The 23,686-nt window shown below is 42.7% G+C and overlaps 1 protein-coding gene and 1 long non-coding RNA gene across 6 annotated transcripts; both read left to right on the top strand.

Annotated features, from left to right (window-relative positions):
• The first annotated feature begins 12,694 nt into the window (after positions 1-12,694).
• Positions 12,695-13,946, top strand: LOC133926263 (uncharacterized). Its single transcript, XR_009911076.1, has 3 exons — positions 12,695-13,428; positions 13,606-13,683; positions 13,877-13,946. It is a non-coding gene; the product is annotated as an uncharacterized LOC133926263 (long non-coding RNA).
• Positions 13,947-18,321: 4,375 nt separating this feature from the next.
• Positions 18,322-23,686, top strand: LOC133926262 (uncharacterized). 5 transcript variants are annotated; one of them, XM_062372101.1, is made up of 10 exons: positions 18,322-19,202; positions 19,287-19,343; positions 19,551-19,640; positions 19,834-19,914; positions 20,551-20,646; positions 20,820-20,897; positions 21,322-21,408; positions 21,575-21,658; positions 23,196-23,257; positions 23,469-23,686. In XM_062372101.1, the coding sequence occupies exons 1-9, from the start codon at positions 18,414-18,416 to the stop codon at positions 23,244-23,246; spliced, it is 1,413 nt and encodes a 470-aa protein (XP_062228085.1). In that variant the 5' UTR covers positions 18,322-18,413; the 3' UTR covers positions 23,247-23,257; positions 23,469-23,686. The 5 variants fall into 5 exon arrangements, with proteins under 5 accessions (XP_062228085.1, XP_062228082.1, XP_062228081.1 ...); XM_062372098.1 differs by lacking the exons at positions 23,196-23,257; positions 23,469-23,686 and adding an exon at positions 22,868-23,164 and having other exon boundaries at positions 19,290-19,343; XM_062372097.1 differs by lacking the exons at positions 23,196-23,257; positions 23,469-23,686 and adding an exon at positions 22,868-23,157 and having other exon boundaries at positions 20,820-20,894.

Raw genomic sequence — 23,686 nt, 5'->3', positions numbered from 1 at the left:
TGCGCAGCGAGGTGATATATCCGACAGCTCTCTCTCTCTCTCTCTCTCTCTCTCTCTCCTTTTCTTTTTCCTTTTCTTTTATCCGTAATATTATCTTATCCTCTTTGGTATCGAAATATTTTTTCCCAGGAAAAATCCTTCTCTCTCTCTCTCTTATTCTGTCTGTATTGCGGTCGATCCGTATGCACGCGCAGTCTCGCGTGGGCGTGCCCGTCCGCTGCTTGCCTCGCGCGCGCGGCCACAGTCAAATTCCTAAATTTATCCCCCTCTCTCTCATTCCTCTCTCCTCCATCCCCTCCCTGTGACCCGCCTGCCCCGCCGCCTGCCGCGCCGCGCCGTCCCATCGCCTCTCGTCGGCAGACCTCGCGCCCCGCGCCGCGCAGACCTCGTCCCGCGCGCCTGCTCCGTCGCCGTCCCCTATAAAAAACGGTGAACAGTGCCTTCACCCACCTCACACACACTCTCTCTCTCTCCCCGAGCCCCTCCGCACCTCGCCGCCTCACTCCGAGAACCCCGCCGCCGGTGAGCTCCCCGGCCCCTTCTCCCCTTCCCTCTCCCTCCTTTAGCGTACCTAGGTCCCTCCTACCGCCGGCCGCCGCCGCTCTGTCGTCGGTGCGCCGTCGCCGCTTCTCTGCGCCGGCCGAAGCCATTCCTCGGTCCGCCGCCTCCCTCCGGCCGCCGCCGCCCCCGGCCAGTTCTCAGCCGCCGTGCCGCCGCCAGCGCCCCTTCCTCTCTCTCCCTCCCGTTCTCTCTCTGTTGCCCGAGCCGCCCCTCTCCACACTCTCTCTCTCTCTTTTATCTCTCTCCCCCCTGTGTAGCTGACAGGTGGGCCCCGTTTCTTTTAGCCGAGCCAAGTCGCCGAGCCTACCGATAATCGAGTCTGAGCCGAGCCGAGAAACCGAGCCGCTGAGCCGAGCCGTGAGCCGCGAGCCGCGAGCCGATCCCAGAGCCGAGCCGTGAGCCGTAAACCCGAGCCGACTCAGCCGAATATTCCTGGAATATTCTCCTCTTTTCTTTTTTCTGAATTTTTCTCCCGGCAAAACTTCCGAAGCCCGTTTCTCCTCCGTCCTAACTCCGTTTTCATCGATTCTTCCACCGATATTCATCTAAATTCGAGATCTATCCAATCATGTCAATTTCATAATTTTTGTAAATTGTTTGTGTCGGAGGGTGAACTCCTGTCGCAGGGATCCTAGGGGACCCCTTTTTAGAGATTCGGCCGGGGGGATGATCCTGAATATGTTCGTCTGAGAAATAAATGGGTATGAATGCGATGGCCGGTGGTGCGGAATGATCTAATGCGGAAAGGAGTAAATGCACTGGTGTTTAGACAGGTTCGGGCCGCACGGGGGCGTAACACCCTACTCCTGTATGGATACTATAAATGCCCTGAGGAAGTCCCTCAAGGATGTTGCTGGTTACAAGAATGTTGGTCTATCTTAGAGCCTGGGGCTCTTTGTTCTTCGGTCTGTCTCGTGTTGTTCACTTCTCAGCCGTTGTTTCTCTTGTGCTGTGTTTTCCCACCCTACTGAGCCCTCTCTCTCTGTGTCCTGCTTCCTTCTGTGCCGCCGGCTGCTTTAAATACCCGCCGGCAGCAACGTGCCGAACGGGAGGGGGAGCACGAGTTCCGAGACACCATAAATAGAAAGGGCATCATCATTTCCTCTAGGCGAAGTGACCGGGGGTGGAAAATACGTCGCACGCCCGGTCATCCGTCACCATAAATGCACTGGTAACGGGCGCCGTGGAGAGGGCCCACCGGGCAGCCGCAGAGCGGCCCAGCGTGCCCGCCCTGTCTTGTTCCCCTGCCACAGCAGCGCGGCAGACGGAATGCCTCGGCCCTTACGACGTTATCCCGAGACGGGCCGGATGGTACGGGATGGGACCCGTGCAATTAATAACCCCACGCCCCTCTGCCAGAACGTGGCAGGAACTGACGCTGAGCGCGGCGGGAGCAGTTGGAGGTGACAGGCCACGCACGCTCTTTAAATGCGGTCTTGGGCCTTTGACTGGCTGACACCTCATCAGTGGGCCCCTCGGGGGCCACTGCCAGGGGGCTCCCTGGGTCGTCGGGGTACCGAGTGCTCGGGGGTCGCCATTCGCTTCCCCAAGCACTCTCTCCCGAGAATGCCCTTTCTTGTCGTCGGGGTACCGAGTGCTCGGGGGTACTGTTCACCTCCCCGAGCACTCTATCCCGGAACTTCCTTCGGGGGTACTCGGGATACTTGGGTGCCCAGGGGGCCACCGCTAGTGACCCCGGGCACGTTTCTCCCGGTACTTAGCTTTCCTGGTCGTCAGGGGACTTGGGTGCTCGGAGGTTACCGTACACCTTCCCGAGCACTTTCTTCCCGGTACTTAGATTTCATGGATCATCGGGGAACTGGGGTACTTCGGGGGCTACCGATTGTGGCCCCGAGCGCCCTCTATCGGGACTCGATCTTTTTCACCTTGCGGGAGAGACTCCACGGGATGGCGCCACGTGGCGGATTGCTGGCCTGGCCTCGGGATTCGGGGACTCCCGGTTCCTGATACACCGACAGTTTGGTCATTGTTTTAATTGTTAGATTGATCGTGCCTATATCGTTGTTGCGATTATTAGAGGAAGGAGCATTCGAGGAAGACCCCGAGGACCCGGAGTTTGAAGAAGGAGCAGATGAGGACTTCAACGAAGGCAAGTCCTACAACCGTTGATCATGTTGATCCTATGTTTTTAAATACAACCCGTAGAGCCATTGTTTCAAACAATAGGAGTATGCATGATTAGATTAATAGTTGTGATTTTTAAGAAATGCTAGAATAGTTATGACCCAGCTTGTTTATCCCATGCCTTGTCATTGTTACCTTAATTCCGTTGAAACCCTAGAAGGATCCCAATATCAACTATAATGATTGTTTGGATGAATGCTTGTTCACTAGTATGCTTAGGATTGCTTTGCTCAAAAGAAAGAACTAGATTATTTACATGCGATAATCATGCTTTACAATGTGAAGTGATGTGTGCTTGGTGCGTGTGCGTGTAAAACTTGTGTTCTTGGGAAAACTCTAGAGTAGTGTTGACGAGGGTGAGTAAGGTGCTCCACGAAGGTGGGAATTACCTTGGAGCAAGGTTCGCCTTTGTGGTGTTCTTGCTGGGAGACTCTTGCCTCGGTCATATAAGGGCCGGTTCGCTGTGACATCTCACCTAGTATCCACTCGTACAACCACATGACCTGTATGGGTAGGACTTGATCTAACCCCTCTGACTTAGTGCGTTACCCATCCGGAGGCCGGTAATGGCAATGGGGACCAGGAGAAGACTTGGGTAGTGTGTAGCCTAAGGTCCGGCTGGTGATATTGTTGAGGCTATGTCAAAGCCTTTGGATTGCTAAGTGGTCCTTCCCGTGAACCTTCTAAGGCCCCTGGTATCTTAGTGCTCCATGGGTGGATATTGTGGCTTCGTTGTGAGGTCGTTACGTCTCGTTATGACGGCCTCACCAGTTGCTAAGGTGGGAACCTGTGCATATCTTGTGGGTAAAGTGTACAACCTCTGCAGAGTGTTAAACCTATCCGGATAGCCGTGTCCTCAGTCAAGGACGTGCTATGGTTTGGTCACAATGATTAGCTTTTCGGCGTGAGTATCTCCTTGGTGTGTGAGTGGGCTGTGTGCCCGTGTTTTCAAAAAGAAAGGGTTTTGGCTTTGTGCCCTAAGCCTCCTGGACTGTGTGTTCGCTGGTAAAGTCTTGTGGGAACTGGCGGGATGGATGTAGCTCCCCCAGGGCCGTCAACCCCCATAAGCTCAACTTATGTATTTCTTTTCAGAAGTGTTTTTATTAAAGTTAGTCCTTGCAAAATGAACCCTGCATCAATAAAACTAGCTTTCCGCAAAACCTAAAAGACTCTACAGCCTTATTCTTGATCTACCTTTAAGCATCTAATTTCCCCCCTTGAGGTAGGACTTGCTGAGTACCTTATGTACTCACACTTGCTAATTGTGGATCTAGATGATCCAGAGGCTGACTTCGTCGAAAGAGAAGATGAAGATTAGAGAAGCCGGTTTCGTCTGCACTCAAGCTGCCTATAGGGCTTGGGTCGCTTTTATGTGTTTCCGCTGTATTTTGAGGGTTTGTTAATTTAGGCCTTCGGGCTTCTGTTGTAATGAACTATGTATTGTACTCTATTATCGTATTTATTCGATGTATGACTGTGATGTCTACTTCTGTTGAAGTTCATGCGTACTAGCTACTGATCCAGGGACTGGTATGAGCTACACGAGGTGACCCCAAAGGAGGGGTCCAACTGCCGCGGCGGGCGATGGGGTCGTCGGCGGCTGGAAGAAGGGATCCCAGCGCGAACTCGGCGGTGGGGAAGCTGCGGGAGATCTTCACCGGCGACGCGGCAGGTCAGGATGATGAACCGACCTCTCCCTGTCTCTCTCGCACCTCTGGTTGCTGCTAGTTGGGGTCGCACCTCTGGTTGCTGCTAGTTGGGGAGGTGAATTTCGAAGGTGCGGTTGCTGGTGTTTTTTTTTAAGAACTACGGCAAGAGGGTTTCCATATTTTATTTAAAGAAAGAGAGATGTTCAACACAACCAAGCACTACCAAACTCTACTAAAATGCTTAATTTGCTAAATAGGTACTTGGAGATGCAATTGAAGACTTGGCTTACTTGAGAAGAACTATATTGAATATCTCATCTCAAGATTCTTTCAAATTGGGTTTTCTCATGATGTTTGGAAAGAAGTGCCAAGAGTGTGGTTTGTTGGTTTATTTCAATCTTCAATGACATCTCGGTAACAAGTATCTAACTTAAGCTATCTAGCCACTTATCTTAGCATAGGTGCAAATGTTCACAATTTTTCATTATTGGGAACACTTGAAAGTGGCTAGGTAAAATTTGAGCAAAATTTATACTTTGTGTAATATGATGCTTTTAACGGCTCTCTAGTAGAGCAAGATCTTGTTAATAATGTAGGTGATGGATACTTTGTGATGGCTATGGAAGATGAACTTAATTTATATGATTTCATGGTTGTAAGTTCATTCTTAGCACAAGTATTTTCATTGTAAATTCATTTTGTACCTTAACTCAAAATATAGGGTAAACTCCTCTAGATTCTTGAATGAACCAAGTGCATATTACAAGCAATTCAAATACTTTGATGCACATATATACGGGGAGCTCATCCTATGTTTTGTGCTTTGAGACTAATATTTTTTCAAGTAAAATTTGTGTTTAGTCTTTTGGTAAAATAGAGGGCATTGGAGACTTGGCTAATTATTTGAAGATTTATCTAATTGATTAAAGAGTCAAGTTTTGTGGAATTATATTTATTATTATCCAATGTCACTCTATGAAGGTAACTCTCTATCACAATGCCTTAAATTCATATTCTTGCTCATTGTGCTAGATTTATTGTTCTACACCTTTTCTAGAAGTTTCTAACTCTTTGCATGTGTAGATTATGTATCTATGCTTGTTTAGAGTTTATGCTTATGCTAGCATGTGTAGACTTTATTGCAATCTTGTCATGACTATTTTTATATATCCATACATGTCTTGATTGCTTGCTAAGTGTGCTATGAATTTGTTTCTAAGTGCATCTAGCTTTTTCTTACCAACTAGTATGTGTAGGTCATATATCTAGTATGTGTAGGATGCATTGCACTCTCATGTGTTGATAGTGGTTTTGGAGCCTTATTTGATCTTATTTGTCTTATTGAATTCTATTTGGCTCTCTTTTGGAGATATTAATGGATTATCACATTATGGGGGAGTATTATGCTTTATGTATCTTAAATACCCATAATTTGTGAACATTTGAGCAATACCATTTAGAATTGATATTATTGTTTATCTAGCATCTATGTGGTATGTCAAGCTCATGTAAAGCTCTCATTTTTGCAAGAATCCATTAATTAATCCACTTTTGGTTTAAATTGAAACTTGAGAGTCGTGGTGCTTATATAGTGATCTTTTCAATCTCAAGATTTTTAATTTGAATCATTTCTCATTCGGATCAAATCAACAATTGTTTTCATTGTCCGGAGTCTCCGGTGTTCACCGGATACTCCGGTAGTTGGTGTTTTTAGTCCGGAGTCTCCGAGGTAGACTCCGGCAGAGAGTCTCGGTTAATATTTATTCTTTTGATAAAAAGGACCGGAGTCTCCGGTGTTCACCGGATACTCCGGTATCTGGAGAACTCGGAGAGTCCGGCAAAGATTCCGAGTCTTTTCTGTGTGGCGACTGAGTGCCACCCGGAGTCTCTGGTGTTCACCGGATACTCCGGATCAGTTCAACAGAACTGTATCAACTATTGTTTTTATTTGTGTTTTCTTGTAATAGTTGACTTTGTGAGGAATGTGTTTGAAGCATGTGTTTAATTTATAAAATCCTTCCTTCATGCTTCTTGAAAGAAAGTTGATCCATGCCTTGTTGCAATTACCGACTTGTGATATCTCCATATACCATTGTCTTCTTACAATTGGTAATAATACAAGTGGTAATCCTTGTTGATCATCTTTGTTGTTTCCATGTGACTTCCTTCTATGTGAAAGATTTCTTTTAACTCCTATCTTAGGAATATTGGTTTCTTCAAGGAAACTTTCCTCTTGGAGTTCATAGAAGCTTGTTATCTCAATGCTCGAATTATTTTCAATATACTTGCTTGAGATAAATTTTTGAGCATGTTTGAAACTTCTCCTTATCTCCATGTGCTCAAATCTTACCTAGTTCATTTGTTGAACCTTATGAATGATAATTTGTTGGTCTTTTTATCTTAGATGTAATTTGGACAATTTTTTGATATTTGTCTTTCATTTGGTATCTTAAAGTCTCATATGCTATTTTTGTCCAAATTATATCTTCATTGGATCTTGAAAGTGACGAGCATGCTTGTTTGACCTAAATGTTAATATCTATAGCATGTTTACTTTTTTTGATCCTACATTTAGAGTAAGCCTCTCTCAAATGCTTTTATTGTCTAAAATGTGCATAAAGCTTTCATTTGACTTCAATTGGTATATATCTTCATGTGGTATATATTTTCAATTGGTTCCTTTCAATTAGTATGAACTTCAATTGTTATCATTTCCATGTCATATCAATATGCACAAGTTTATGGGAGAGTTTGCTCTATATAGTGTTTTTGCTAACCTCTTCGGACCCAATGAGTTTGGGGACCAAATTGTACTTGAATGAGTTTTAGGTACAATGAAGATGCATTGGATGCTTGAATTAATCATAATGAAGGTCCTTTCAAGTAGAAGCTCATTTCAATTGCAATTCATGAAGATGATTTTGTCCTTTCAATTGGATTTTTTATGAAGAAGGTCTTTATCTTTCAATTGGTATCTACAAAGAAGATCATCTCCTTCAATTTCAATTGGAATCAAGAGAAGGACCGTATCAAAGTGAGCAATTCAATATCATTCCAAGTAATTGTTCTTGATTTGTGCATTTAATTTCAAAGATTCAATCTTGTGTAGATTGCATCATATCATGAAAATATCTTGCAAAATGTGTTTTTCTTGCAAGTGCTTAAAATCTCTTTATTGCAAATATGAGCAATTTGAAGTAGCATAATTTTATGAAAACTCTATAATCATGTTTATGATTCATTCAATCCCAAATATGCAAAAGATTTCATATCAAATGCTTGAGTTGCTTCTATATGCAATATTGATGAAAATTGCAAAATCTTTTGCTTGAGGTTTGTAGTCCGCTTTAAATTGCTCTTTTGGACATATATGCTTATGAGATGTTGACACTTTGTGTTAAACGAGAAATTCGTTATATTGTCAACAATTTTGCTATGTTCAACTTAGAGCATGATCCATTGCACTTGTGCTTTAGATATTCATTTCGGACTCGTGCTTGCTTTGCCTTCAATTAAATTTGTTTCAATTGAATTAGTTTCAATTAGAATTGGTATCTCTTTCAATTGTTTCAATTGGTATGCTTTGAATTTTCAATTGATATCTCTTATAGGTATTCAATTGATATCCTTTGGAATTTTAATTGGCATCTTTTTCAATTGGTATCTCCTGTAGGTATCTAATTGATATCTTTTGAAGTATTAATTGATATTTCCTTTTGAAATCTCTTTTGGCATCTCTTTGAACCCCTTTGACCTATTGTATAGCTTGTTCTCCTCACATAGCTCGTAATTAGATAAGTGTATTTGGTTTAACTCAAACTATGAAAAATACACATATCATGAGGAGTTTACACTATACATGGTCTTGCACTAGCTTTCAATGATTCTCTTTTGTGGGATAGGGCTAATGGTGTTTTGGAGAAAGATTTCTCTTTTAGCAAGTCCTACTTAATTCTTACCAATTTGATGTAAATTGGGGGAGAATTTGTTTCGATGATTCTATTTTGGCATTGATGTCAATTGGGGGAGAATTTGGACTAGATGTTATATTTTGTAAGAGGACTTTGCTTATGGAGGATAATTTGCTTATATGGGGAAGATGTCAATTAGGGGAGAATTTGAATGATTGCCTTTGAAAGGTTTGCTTTGCATGAGCATATTCATCTTCATACATACTTTGTCATGCTTGCTTGATATGTATAAAGAAAACTCCGTCCAAAATTTGAGATAGACAATATATGCAATGATATTCAAAATTCATTCACGCATGCATAGATTGTGGGGGAGTTTACTATATACATATGTTGGTTTTTTACTAACATCAAAACATTTGTGGTGTTTTATGCTAGTAAAACTAGTTTTGGCAATCTCAAATATCTTTGTGATATTTGGTATTTCCAAAACTTGTTCTTTGTATACATTCATCTTCGGACTATATGTATACTTAGAACTTTAATTTTTATCAAATATAATCATCTAGTGAGATTGTCATCAATTACCAAAATGGGGGAGATTAAAAGTGCATCTAGCCCCTATGTGTGGTTTTGGTAATTAATGACAATACATATGAACTAACAATGTTGTTGAAATTGTTAGTAGGTTGTTCAATAGGTGAAGCCTAGGTGAAGAGACATGCATGAACTCTAGGTGAATGGGAAGATTGAAAGTACATCGAGATGAACGAGCTCTAGGTGATGCTCGGATGTGATGCATGGAGGAGAAATATGCATCTAAATAAAGGAGCTCTTGGTGATGCTCATAAGAAGAAGAAGCTCAATAAGATTAGCAATAAGCTTGAAGGCTAAGTTACTTGTGGAGATCAAGTAACTAAAGGTATGACTTGTCAATAGAGTTTTATGGACTAACCCGTGTGCTATGTGTTTAAGAATGAGTGGGGTTATGTTCTATATGAAGATTGACAATATGCATGAAGGCTAATAAGTTACTTGTGAAGATCAAGTAACTTAAGGTATAAATGTTGTCGTTTAGGTTTTATGGACTAACCCATGTGCTTTGTGCTTGAGAGTGAGTTGGGGTTAGGATCTATAAGAAGGCATAAGTTGAATTGAAATCACATATGCCAAGAGTGAAGAACAAAAGTGGACTCCATATATTAAAAAGTGAATTCCTTGAAGATGTCGAATACAAAGTGGTTTTCTATGGCAAAACGGTGAAGGGCAAGCAAGACTCGGCTGCGATGGACCATCCGTGGTGAAGGGCAAGCAAATGGCTTGGCGCCGAAGGACCAAGGCGGTGGTGAAGAGCGAGTGAAGGCTTTGCGCCGATGGATCGTGCGAGGCTATGGGAAGCTATGGATGATTCACATAAATCATATGAAGAATCAAGAAGAGATGGAGTGAAGATTTTATGGAAGTTAGCAACCCTCAAGGTTTGAAAGAAAAGAAGCGGTACTTGAAAGTTTTCAAATGCTCAAAGTGGTTCAAACGAGTTTTATCTTTGAATTTGAGTATAGGTATGCCGCACTATTAAGAGGGATGCAACGTGAGCTAATTGTCGCGTCTCAGTGCTCAAGAGTTCCCAACCAAACCCAAAGTGAGAGTTTGTTGTTAAGAGTCCGGAGCGGAAAGTGCGGAAGTGTCCAAAATGGGTTTTGGAGTGTTTCTAATTTGATCCTATGTGTTTTAGGTCATGAATTCAGTTGGGATGTGTAGCCCTCTGAATAAGCTTTCCATAGAGTCCAAAATCGTCGAAATCAGACTCCGGAATCAAAAGTTATCGCCGTTTTTCGGAGGTCAGCTGTGCTGTACTCGGAGACTCCGGTGAAGACCGGATTCTCCGGTACCTGGAGTGGCCGGAGACTCCGGTGTAGGCCGGATATTCCGGTAAGTTCCAGAAAAGAGCCCAACGGCTAGTTTTTTGAAGTGGGCTATTTATACCCCACTCACCCCATCCTTTGGGGCTGCTGGAAGGGGCACGAAAGAACACATTTTTAGAGCCAAAAGAACCTCTCCCACTCCACTCTAGTTTGTGATTTGAGAAGAAAAGTGAGTTGGGTTGAGAGATTGGAAGATTGAGTGCAAGTGAGCTAAATCCATTCTTGAGCACTTGAGTTCTTGACAAGAAGTTCTCGAAGCGTTTGTTACTCTTGGAGGTGAAGCCTCCTAGCCGGCTAGGTGTCGCCGGTGAGCTCCCGTGCTTGTGGTGAGCCGCGAAAAGTTTGTGAAGGTCGATCTCGCCTCCGGAAGGAAAGAGATCAAGTTAGTGGAAACCGAGCTCAAGTGTGACCGAGCTTGGAGAGGAAAGCGGTTGAAAGAGACCCGGCTCGTTGGAGCTTCCTCAATGGAGACGTAGGATTTACGGTGGTGAATCTGAACTTCGGGAAACAATTCTTTGCGTCTCCTCTCTTGTTTCCTTACTTTTATGTTCTTACTCAAATCTTTGTGCATATTGATCGATCTACTTGTTTGTGTGTATTTGAGTGTAGGTTCTTCGTGAATCTACTTGGAATCATCTCTGGGAACACACGATATCACTTGGTTTGAGCTAGAACTCTCTACTCATTTATTTCATTCAGTTTCGGACTCAGTTCTGTACAGAACCCGGAGAATCCGGCTTTTACCGGAGTTTCCGGACCTGTACACACCGGAGTATCCGGACTACACCGGAGTCTCTGGTGAACAGTAATTTCAGGCATATAAACAGTGTTTTCAGCCTTTTTCAATTTAAGTTTTATTGCATATCTCTTGCTAGAATTGAGTAATTTTTGTCACCTTAGGATTGTAATTTCCACACTTCTTTAGGGTGATTGTGCACTAGTTGAGCCTAGCATATTTAGGTTTTTCTCTTGTGAAAAACTCGTTAGTTTATATTCCGCTGCAAGTTTAGGCCAACGGTAGAAAGGGTTGAATTTTTGTAAAAACGCCTATTCACCCCCCTCTAGGCGACATCATTGTCCTTTCAGGTGTGACAAAGGGAACAAAGCTATGTATGTGGCCATCCCTTCTGCTCCAAGCAAACGTTTTGCATTTTGGCTCGGAATAAGCCGTCCAGACAGGCTTCATGTTGTAATGCTTGGAAGCTCTGGTAAATTGGATGTTGTATGCACTCTGCTAATCATATGCTCCTCCCTCAGTCCATCGCCAACGGATTTGATCCACTAGATCCGCGTGAAGATGCACTTGTTGCAACACATTCCATAGTTGAATGAACTGAGCTATCTCGTCCCTCATTGTAAGAGGACGCAGATTGGTGATCCAACCTCCGTTTAGTAGCTCCTTGTGCACCTTTTTTAGATTTTGTTTCGCCAACTTATAGAGGTCTGGGGCGATCACCCTAGGTGCCACCCTGTTGAGCCCTGTCCTGCCAGAAAGCGGTATTTTTCCTATTGCCAATAGAAACTTCGGTGGAGACTATGACGATGTCTTGATCCATTCTGTCACACGGGATTCGTAACCTAGTCCAAGATCTTTCCGTGTCCACCCATCGAAACCAAAGCCATTGGACTCTCAAAGCTATAGCAAAGCGCTATAGATCCAGGATCCCTAATCCCCCTAGCTCTTTGGGCCTAGTTGTCACCTTCCAATTTACTAGAGAGTGTGAACCGTTTACCTTGTCAGGTTTCTCACCTTTCCACAGGAAGGCTCCTAATGCGGTCAATTTGGCGCAGGAGCCAATTTTGCAGAGGGAAGACTGTTAGATGGTAGGTGGGAAGGGAGGATAGGACAGATTTTACCAAAGCATCTCTACCCACCAGGGAGAAAAGTTTTACTTTCCATCCCGGAAGCTGACCCCTGAGTTTGTCCAGAAGAGGTTGCACATGTACCCTTTTTAGTTTCCTCGTATGGAGAGGCAGACCAAGGTACCGGCAAGGGAAATTCTTGACTGCTCCCGGAAACACCTCCTGAATGTTGGCAAGCTAGGCGTCGTCACATCTAATCAGGAATATTTCGGTTTTTATAAAATTTGTCATCAGACCTAAGGTGTTCCTGAAGACTTGTAAAATTTGATTTACAGACCGTAGTTGAACTCTATTGGGTTTGCAGAACAAAGCTGTATCGTCAGCATACAAGGAGCAACGAAGTTTTGCCTTCCTGGGGAGGACTGCCATGAGAAGCTTCTTCTGCTCGGCCAACTGAAATAAGCATTGCAGTGGATCAATTGCAATGAGAAACAACATTGGAGATAGGGGATCACCCTGTCAAAGGCCTCTAGCATGATTGATATTAGTTCCAGGCTCCCTATTTAGCATAACTCGCGAGGAAGCAGTGGCTAAGAGCTGTGAAATCCAGTCTCTCCAACAGAGCCCAAAACCCAGCGTGTCGAGGACCTCGAGCAAGTATGGCCAGCTTACGGAGTCAAAAGCCTTTGCTATATCTAAGGTTGTGTTGTTAGTTCTTCCCTTCTTTCAAGGATCATGATTTGTCATAGATATTTCACTGGAAGTCACTACTGAAGTTAGAAAAAACTATGGATACATTCTGGAAAAGGCGATTAGAATTTTGGCACGCTAGAGAATCTGAATTGAAAGGCGATGGAGAAAGTGATTAAAGTGTGTTCATTGTCCATAGCTTAGTTTACATCAGCAGATTTTTGCCTCTAGTTAGCCAAACCTTAGTTCTTGACAAAATTTCAAAAGCAGGCAGCCACATATGGCTTTCTCATCCTCAAGCACCCACAGATTTTAGGACCTTCAATGTGACATGCCCTGATGCCCCTGAAAGTAAGGAACCAAGATGTTGCAACTTTTGGTCATCAGCTGAAGCCATGGTTCACTGCAGTGCTTGATCTTGATATTGGCATTGAACAAAGACATGATGGAACCTCTCTTTTGTATCAATATATATTTTTTAGTTTGATGTCAGTGGCTCAGTACTCTAATAGGAAACAAAGGTAAATTATATCTATTTATTCCAACATGCGTTTCCACATGGAAGGCTGATTGCAAATATTATAGAATTGAACACCAAAACTCATCTGCATAGATGCATTAAATCTCTTTGGATGACATTCCATTTCTTTGTTCTCTATGAAGCGGGATTTCTTATACTGCTTCGTATTACAGATTAGTGATCAAGAGGGAGGACCACCTTACAATAAATAATACGGTTGCTGAGTAAGTTTACTTGTCCTCTTGCAGTCACGAAAGAATTAATTTACAATTAAAAAACTGCTATTTTCTTAGTGATGAGGCAGCTGTGTTGGACAAAAACCATATCCTTCTTTACTGTTGTTGGACAAAAACCATAACCTTTTACCGTTGCACTGATAACTGTCTTTTCTGAAACTTCAGCTATCAGAAGGTACTGGAACCGTTGGTTTCAAGGCTGTTCTTATGGAAGACAATGAGCTACCAATTAAACCACGGAAGGTACACATCGTCCTCTCATTGAGTTATCTCGTGCAAAGACTATTCCTGTTACCCACAGTTTTCATCGTATGGCTTGACCACATTTTTTAATGCATTAGCAGCTGCTCAATTGGCCTCTATATATACTTGTAATCTTAGGCAATGAAATTATGACCACGCTATTCATTTATTTAATCTTGCACATCATTTCTAGAGCTGCGAGAAACTTGGGAAGTGGAAGAGATGCGGCGACCATTCATCTCTTTGAGAAAAGATACAGCAGTCCTAAAGAAAAGAAAAGAAAAAGAAAAGAAGAGGTGCAATGGTTATCTTTTCTTTAGAATGTCTTTAGAGTATTAGACTTAAGTCCAAAATCATGCAGTAGAATGGTAGGATGAGGCGGCGACGATTAATCATGGCACCGGCGATCATCGAGCCGATGGAGGAGTCTACATCGCGTTGGCTGGATCGCCCACATCACCGAGACTGTGGCTTTGATCCTCTCATCGATCGTAGAGGGGAAGGTTTCTGGTCCAAGTTTTGGGCAGACGATGAGGAATCAGAGGGGGAATTGGAAGTTGAGGAAGAGGAAATCACAATGCCATCGACAGCGGTGCTCGTGCGATCTGCAATCAAAACAGGATTCACGGTTGCCAAATTGTTGGAGGCGGAGGAGCAGTTGATCCAGGTAAAAGATGTATCGGTGGTAAGTTTGCCCACTTCTTTTGCACGAACGGAGCAACGGTGTTGTTTGGCCAAGAAGATTGTTGATTCTCTGGCGAGGCACATACCTAGGCCATGGCATGGGCCTTTGCTACCACCTCGAGTTTCACCGCCACGGATGACCGGCGGCATCAAGATCAACGACCTCCGTTCTAAATTACAAGGGAGGCGATCTGCACCACTGCAATGAGATCGGCGATGGGGCTGGTCAAGAATTAGAGCGACAGTTTGTCAGCAGCCATGGCGATGATCCCGTTGGAGACGATGGGGAGTGCGAGGGTTCAAAATTCAAACGGTGCGAAAATTATGGATCCAGAGTCGAGTCGGACTGAGAAAAGGAAGTAGCCGGCTCTGCTGAATTTGATCGATATAGGTCCTGTTTGGATAGCCTAGCCTGTGGGTTTATAGTTTTTGGCTAGTTGAGAAAATTGTTATGGTCATTGATTTTTAGTTGTTGATTTTTATAATATTTTTTTAGTTTTTTACACATTAAAAGTCAGAAAAGTCCATCTTAATTTGTTTCTCAGTTTTTAATTTATTTCACTTGCAATCGTTTTCTCAGCTAACAAAAAATCATTAAGGGTCTATTTGTTTCAGCTTCGGATTGTAGCTTTCAGTTTTTACAATCCGAAGCTGAAACAAACAGATAGCTTTTGGTTATAACTTTTTAAAATCTGCTGGTTGGATTGTGGGAATTTGAGAAGCTGATTTTTCTCAGCTTTGAATAGATTGTGAAAATTCATTTTACTAAACTGTCCATCAAAGTTTTTTATAATCTACAATCTAAAAGTTTTTCACAATTCAATTTTTTACAATCCACCTTTTCACAATCCAGCTTCTATAAAGATCTGTTTGTTTCAACTTTGGATTGTGGTTTTCAGCTTTTACAGTCCGAAGCTGAAACAAACAGACAGTTTTTTGTTATAGCTTTTTAAAATCTGCTGGTTGAATTGTGGGAATCTGAGAAACTGGTTTTTCTCAGCTTTTAATAGATTATGAAAGTACATTTTACTAAACTGTTCATCACAGTTTTTTAGAATCTACAATCTAAAAGTTTTTCATAATCCAGCTTTTTACAATCCAGCTTCTATAAACTATTTTTCAGAATCTTCAGCTGAAATAAACAGACTAAAAACCGAACTTAAAAGATAGCCACTTAAAGCTAGCCACTTAGCTTATAGCTTTTTTTTTCTTCAGAAAAACACCGTTTTTATCCACAGTCGTCTCTACTGTCCAAAATTGCTATTTATCTTTCTATGAATGAACTTTTTTATTTGCTATTGCTTTTAATTTTCATTTCTTCCTCATCATTGCTATTTATTTGACTCATAAAAAAGACACATTTACTTTTAGAGACAAACTATCCACTGCAGTCCAGTCATTTTATTATTTTCATATCTATTTTTCTATCATAGGAAATACAACAAATAAGAACACTAAAATTATCTATACAAAATTTTCTACAACTTTAGTATTCATCATAAAAATTAATTCTAGCTTTTTCTATATCTAATCATAGTCACAAATGTAACCATATAACTCCACTAATTATCGGCAAACAACACGACTTCAGAAATTCATATCTCATGATATATTTATTCAAATTCAATGTTTAAAAATCCTATAAAAACATAATAAAAATTTCTACAACTCAATAGTACATCATGTTCTGAGATTCGACTTCTAAAGAGTCATAACTTTGATTTTATCGGCGTTCACGCTCGAGGCCATTGTCTTACTTTTCAAGGGTAAATATATTTTTTCTATGAATTAAATAGACGACAGTGATGAGGAAAAAATAAAAATTAGAAATAATAATAAATAAAAAAATTATTTCATGAGATGATAAATAGCGAATGACCTTATCTTTCAATAGCAAATAAAGATTTTTCTCTTATCTGTATGGACTTGTCCTCAATGGACCAAACAGAACAACGGTAATAGAATGGGCCACATGTGGTGGTGTATCCTCCCCCACTGGGATTAGCTTTTCGTACGCTTGATCGGGACTCCAAAACCCTAAACAATACATCCGAACCCCCCTCTCTCTATATATATACACGAGTTGTTTTGCACAGCACCTCTTCTTATATTCTCATCCTCTAATAAAAACTCATAAAATTTAAATAATTTACACATTTTTGCCATTTATTTTTATTCTTCAGTCTTTTCGTCTCGTTACTATCAACAGATATAAGACTAGTTTTACTAATGAAAATAAATTAAAAAATTATGAGGAAAATTAGCGGATAATCTTCTCCTCCTTTTTAAGATTTCATTTGAAATCAAACTACGACATCGTTTCTGACGTATTCGTTCAACAGCACTCACATATGACACATCAATATCTCTATACATTGAGTTTGTGTTTAATGTTACTATATTTAATATTTAAATTTTTGTTGTAACGGATATTTAGTTAGTCTAACTGAGGAGGCTAGACGCTCTTACGCCGACGTCATATGCCTCGGGAGGTACGATGTCGCTGACCGACTACAGGGATGGAAACTAGAGTCTCCTTGTAGAAATGATGATTTGTAGTTCTTAGCTAACCTGAAGTTTTCTTGCGGAGGTTATGCTGCACCTTATTTTGTTCTCACTACCCACTTCTGGCATTGCCTTGCTATGTTGCCAGGTCTGTGTTGATGGCATATTGATTGTTCATTGATTTTATTCGACATTTCTTATTGCTTGAACTGCAGTTTATCACGTTGGCCCCCATGATTGGAAGAAGCTTTCTGGATATGATGTTGGGAGCTGCACTACCCTGAGTCGAGGCGCATGTATCCAGGCCTCCAGGGCCCGTGAATTGTAGAAGCGCCTTGTTTATGAACTTGGACATGTTTTTCTTACAATGCTAGAGATCACCACTATCTTCTGCTGGTGTCTCTGCATTCCAAGTAACTTGACGCTTCTGTTATTACAGCTTGTTTGTAGAGCGACCGATATAGATGTTTCCATTCGTTGAGGTTTGTTTTCATTCGTGTCCGCGTGATCCCTGCTCCGTTCTATGCTTGCTGCGTCTGTTAAATGGTCAGGTCTCGGTTCTCCAGTGCCAGTGCCAACATGGAACGGCGAATGGAAGTGAGTGGAAGCATTCACAGTTCAGTGACGGATCGTGTCGCCAGAAACACCAAACCGCAGCAGATTATTGATGGTTGGTTAGGTTGGCGATCAGCGCGCCGGCCGGCTTCGGTGGTGGCAACTGGTCTGGATTCCGGAGCCTGCTGCACGTACACGCACGTAACCGCGCGGTGGATCCATCGCAGCATCCGTTGACGAGTCCATCTCCGCGTCGCGCTCGTTCGGCGCCGGCGTCGTCAGTCCGTCACCGCCGCGTCGATGCTCAGCGCTCACGCGCATCGACGCGTGGGAGCGCTTTCACCGGCCAAGTCCGGTACCTCGCCGCCGTCCGCCGAGGCTGGCCACCAGGCGCCCCGGCGGCAGGCATCAAAAGCTTGGGCACCGCGCATCACATGCCCAGTGGATTTCATGCATGGCTGCGCATGATCCTCCCTACCTGGCTAGTAGCTACCTTACAACTCCGCAGACGACACCGGAACGCACGGTGCCGCATCGTCCGATCCTGCAACCAAGCGTCACTACTGCTAGGTTACTTGTTCATTGAAAGGGGTGTTTTTCTAATAGTATCTGTTCACCTTGTATATATTCATCTTGAATCAACTAAACAAATAACCGATTTTTTAAGTTTAATCTCTACTAGTTAAGAGATTTATTTATTTAAGTAAAACATGTCTTGTATACGGGATGAGGGGAGGACGAGAGTAGATTAATAAATAAATAAATTATTTAAATTTTAAAAAAATTTATTAGATAAGAGGTGAATAAAAAAAAATAGATCTGACTCATATTTTATATACTAGAAAAGGTACTTATAATTCTACTCTCAATAACTACTTATGAGCACGCGCCGTGCGTGAAACGAACAATCAAACGTCGCCAACTCGCCTCTCCAGCAACCGAACCATCGCCTCGCCGCCTCGCGCCTCTTCCAAGCAGAGTCTCCAATGCCGCGCCGCCGGCCCCCCGGCCCCCTCCCTCCCGCCGACCGCGACCTCGCCGAGGAGGTCCTCTATCTCCACTCGCTCTGGCGCCGCGGCCCTCCCGCACCCGCACCCGCACACGCACCCGCACACGTCCTGGTCCCCGCCACCGCCCCCATCCCGTCCCGCTCCGCCCGCCGCAAGGCCATTAAGCGCAAGCGCCGCAGGCTGGAGAGCGGCGCAGCCGAGCCCAAGGACGCCGGGTCCGAGTGGCCTCTCGCGCCGTCTCCACCCGCCTCCCCAAAAGCCTGGCCCGACGCCTCCGCCTCCGCCTCCTCCCCCGCGAAGCCGCCGCCGCCTTCGCCCGGCTCGCTCGCGCAGCGGGAGGCCCTCCGCGCCGCGGAGGAGTTCTTCTCCAACCTCTTCTCGGACGACGACGAGGGGTCCGAGTCGGAGGGCGATGATGAGGCCGCGGCGGCGGGGTTCTTCACGAGGTTGTTCGAGCGGGACGCGGCGCTGCGGGGCTACTACGAGCGGGGCTGGGAGGAGGGGCAGTTCGCGTGCATGGCGTGCTCGGGGAGGAAGGCGCGGAGGGGGAAGTCGAGAAGGTTCCGGGGCTGCGTCGGGCTCGTGCAGCACGCGCGCGCCGCCACGCGTTACGGGAGACCGGGGGTGCACCGCGCGCTCGCCTGCGTCATCTGCAGCGTGCTCGGGTGGGACATCGAGAGGCTGCCGAGCATCGTGATCGACCCCCGCGGCACACTCGGGCAAGCGCTCGCCGCCCTGGCCACGGCGAGTGTTCAAGAGGCGAAGGTTTTCGGCCTGTCGATTGCTTGTTGCTCTTGCTCGTTGTTGAGATTCGTAACTATAGTTAATCTGATTGGTTGCTGATTTCAGAAGAATGATGATACTGAGGAGAACAATGGCTCTTCGAGTGACGAGGATGAAGAGAAGGTGTACAACTGGTTAAATGGTTTATGGGATTGTTGATTTGTTAATTTGATTTGGCTAATGATTTTAGGAGGATGGTAATATGGGGAGTTGGTGGCAACCAGTTCTTCAAGTGATGATTATGCAGCTGCTGTTTGCAAAGTTATCGAATGCTTGTTGATCGCTGATGAGATTCATCGTTAGCTAATCTGATTTGGTTGTTGATTTCAGGAGGATGTCGAGACAGGGATGAAAGGCTCAATTACTGATGGTGATAAAGTGGCTAATGAACTAGAAATCAGTAAAGAGTCTGCTGAAATGGTTTGTGTTGGCAGTTTTAATTATTTGCTGCAAACTATATGCTCTACTGTGCAATGTGTATTTCTACTTCTGTTTCCCAAGCCTTTGATGTCATATGATGTCAGTATCTCTTTTTAAATGGCATAGGTGGTTTATGCTTTGAACTGGTAATGCAGTATAATGTATATGACATTGGCTACCTTGTCCCATGCAGGAGGATGTGGAAGAAATTGGCCCACTGAATTGTGAAGACCATTCTAAAAACAAAGTGATTGGTCATGAAACTGTTCAGGAGGCAAGTATTCATATCGGTTTCTTATGTTGCTACTGATCGAAGGGAAAGGGGATACTTGAAATACAAATGCATTTGTTAGTAAATAGTAAAATACATGCTTTTCATTCCTATATCTGGTTTCTTCGGGTCCCTTGTGCAATGGGGCTAAGCGAACACTATTCTAATAAATATGTTACCAAGTCAGTTTGATTAGTGAAACATGCAACTTATTCTACCCGTGTGGACGACTGGATGCTGCCAGTCAGAATATCCAAATTCAACACAGGAGCTACGTGCAGCTAAGTTACTTAGACTCATAATTGGAGTCATAATTTATTACCAGTTCAGTTACTTGGAGTCATAATTAGAGTCATAATCTATATGATATACATGGAAAAACACACTGTTTGAATAATTAGAGTCATAATTTATTACCAATATATGTACTGTGTGAAAAAGAAAGAAATAATAACTGTTTACATGGTATTGGAGCTTCTGCGGAGGAGGCTATGGTGAAGCCTATTCACTGGTTACTGATTCTGTGATTAGTGTTTGTAGTAGAGTGATGAGGATGCAACAGTTGTGTGCAAAGTAGTCGAATGCTTGGTGATCATTGATGAGATTTCTGGTTACCCAATCTGATTTGGTTCATTTTAGGAGGATGCTGTCAAGACAGGGATGGAAGACTCTAAAAGTACTGATTGTGAGAAAGAGGCTAATGAACTAGAGGGCGGTAAAGAGTCTGCTGAAAAGGTTTGTGTTGGCAGTTTCCATTATTAGCTGCTGGAAGATATGCTCTGCTGTTTCCTAAGTTTTTGACGCCATATATGATTTCTTATCTCTTTTTATATGGCATTGGTGTTCTAAGCTTTGAACTGGTAATGCAGTATATGATATTAAGGATAACACTACATTGTCCCATGCAGGAGGTTATGGAAGAAATAGGCCCACTGAATTGTGAAGACATTTCTAATGAAGTGCACTGTAATGAAACTGTCCAGGTGGTAAATAATGATGCTGTACCTACTTGTTTCTTGTGTTGCTAGTTGCTACAGTGTGAAAATTGCATTTTTTTTTAATGAGAAAATACGTGCTTTTAGTTCCTATATCTTGTTGTTTTGTCCCTTGTGCAATGGTGGTGCCGCTAAATTTTTTTTTTTTACTAATGTGGATGACTGGATGTTGCGTGTCAGAATATCCAGATCCAGTATAGTATAGGAGCAACTAAGTTACTGGATGTGTATAAGATATGCATGGACAAACACACTGTTTGAACAGTTGAGTTATAATTAATTACCGATAACTGTTATATGTAATAAGAAATATATAATTACTTTTCACAAGGGATTGGAGCTTCTGCAGAGCTGTTAAGGTGGAGTCTATTCACTGGTTATTAATAAGTCGATCTGATATGGTTGTTGCTTTCAGGTTAATGGGAACAAGGATGATTCTTTGAGCCAAGATAATAATGGAGAAGTTCATCAGCAGGAGATAGCTAAAGAATCTGCTGAACAGGTTTTTGTGTTAGCAGTTCTCGTTTGTTGCGTGGAATTTTTTTTCTTCACAATATAATGTATATTGCAATCATTTTCCTTTGGTGATATTTGAGGGATAGCTTATATTTGGTAGTACAGTATATTAGTGTACGCTTAGAAGGCAATGCTTTCATTGTCCTATGCAGAAGAATACAAAGGATCTGTACCTGCCGAGCTCCAAAGACTCATGTACAAATGAGGAGCACTATGAAGAAGCTGCTGTCCAAGAGGTCAGTAATGATATTGGTTTCTTAAGCTGATGGGAAGGCTTGAACTGGAAAGTTGATATTTTAAATCGGACATGTTTCCCTTATTTATACTCAGTTGCTCCATCCGTCAGCCGCAGAAGATAACAGTGAATATTTTAGTCACCTGATCCACAAATTTGGCATGGTTTAAGACATTGCTTGGATAGTTGGGCTGCTATTGATTGCAGTTAACTCATAATATATTCGGACAGAAAAAATTAATGACCTGTTCACGTGCATGAATCAGTATATTTGTCCTTTCCAGGAGTTTTTTTTTTGACCGGAATAGCAGGGGAGCCCCTACTAGCTTTTTTTCGTTATGGAAATTACAAAAAAGTTATGTACAAAGAGAGCCCAAAAGCAGACCCTAAAGAGCATTTTAAGAGATACTACTCAACCAATCATCCAGTAAAATCTTTGTTGATAATCAAAGGAGATTCTTCTTTTAAGGATTGTTTCCATCTTCATATAGAATTCCAGCATCAAACATGATGCTATTATGGTGACACCAGATTATCCAACAAGCTACCAAAATTATCTCTCTGAAAGACCCAAAAGCTGTGTCAACCCCCAGCCAAAAGGTATACATATATCTAGGACCGGTCATTGCTAAAAGGTTTGGATTAAGTGCTTGTTTAGTAGAGCTCTAGCTCCAAGAATATTTGTAGCAGATCATCCATAGCTCCATAAATTCTTGGAGCTGGAGCTGTGAACAAAATGATGATCTTTGGTTGATGCATCTTATTTTTATTTTGAACTGAAAATATATATTTAAACCACTTTATTTTATTCTACAAACTTCAAATCTTGCATGGATCTTAGAGTTGGAGCTCTGCCAAACAGTGTCTAATAGTCTCTTGTTTTCTTGGGCACATTAACTCTAGGCAAGCTTTTTATCCATTTAATCAGCAACCAGTTTATTATAGCTTGCAATTTCATTTGAATTTAAGGCCAGTCTAAGGTCTAAGTGGCACTGCTTTTGGTTTTCGATTGGACAACCATCTTTGACTATTGACCAATCCAATGGATAAGTGTGTGCAGTCCTATATCTTTCGGGATTTCCTTTGTATGCACTAATCATTCTGCAGGAGATCCTCCAACAATATCTTGAAATTTCAATAAATAATCCTTTTGCGTAATCTATGGGCTTTGGTGCACCACATGAATCAGATGTTGTATTTTGGCATGCAGGAACTAAGTGCTAATGAGAGTAAAAAAGAATGTGCTAAAACTGCAGATGATACTAAAGATATTGCTGCCACTAGATTAGGAAACAATTCGTCAATGGTACCTCCAATCGCCATCTGTTTTGTATCAACATGATTGAATTAATCTGCTCTCTCGCAAGTCACAGGTCTCGGGATGTCAGGCCCTAAATCAAAAGGCAATATGTGTATAAGCCTTGGTTTCAAACTTGCTCGTGATGAACTAGATATTACCTACAATTGATTTTTATCAGTTGCATCATTGCATGGCATGCAGAAACAATTGACTGCTTAAGGTGTGTTTTGGCTTGCAGGAAGAAAATTTTGGTGAGAATGAAGAGGAGCATGCTGTCAAATTAAGTTGAATTTGTCGAAGGTACCTGCATCCTTCACTTCACAGTTGTTTCCCTTGCTTGATTCCATCTGCTTTCACATGTATGGGGCTCTATATTAGAGCAGTTGTACACTGACATGGGGTTAAGACAGTTGTGACTACCTATGATCTCCCAAAAAAAAAAAGACTACATCACCAATTTGTATTACCTATTTGTTAATTTGTACGATGTGTTTTCCACCCTATACTGCAGGGCTGCAAGGTGGATACGTGCTTTACTACCAGAAACTCAAGCAGTCCCTGCCTCCCTGGTAGCTATCCAATGACATCGCAGAATTCCCTATCGTTGCCTTCCTGACATGTTCTTGCCTTAACAGCTTAACTTGTAACACCTTACTCTGCGACTAAAGTATATTTTAGCCAAAAAATCAAAATTTTGGCAGCAACTCATCTATAATTTGAGGTATAATT

Source organism: Phragmites australis, chromosome 8 (genome assembly GCF_958298935.1).
Source record: "Phragmites australis chromosome 8, lpPhrAust1.1, whole genome shotgun sequence".
NCBI lineage: Eukaryota > Viridiplantae > Streptophyta > Magnoliopsida > Poales > Poaceae > Phragmites > Phragmites australis.
The sequence above is the reverse complement of the archived record's forward strand: the minus strand, read 5'-3'. Positions and strand labels throughout refer to the sequence as shown.

Excerpts from the sequence above, each read along its gene's own strand:
- LOC133926262 (XM_062372096.1), top strand. The coding sequence starts at position 18,414 with ATGCCGCGCCGCCGGCCCCCCGGCCCCCTCCCTCCCGCCGACCGCGAC. Across the intron at positions 19,344-19,550 it reads GTGACGAGGATGAAGAGAAG|GAGGATGTCGAGACAGGGAT; the intron begins GTGTACAACTGG and ends TGTTGATTTCAG. Across the intron at positions 21,409-21,574 it reads CTAAAGAATCTGCTGAACAG|AAGAATACAAAGGATCTGTA; the intron begins GTTTTTGTGTTA and ends TGTCCTATGCAG.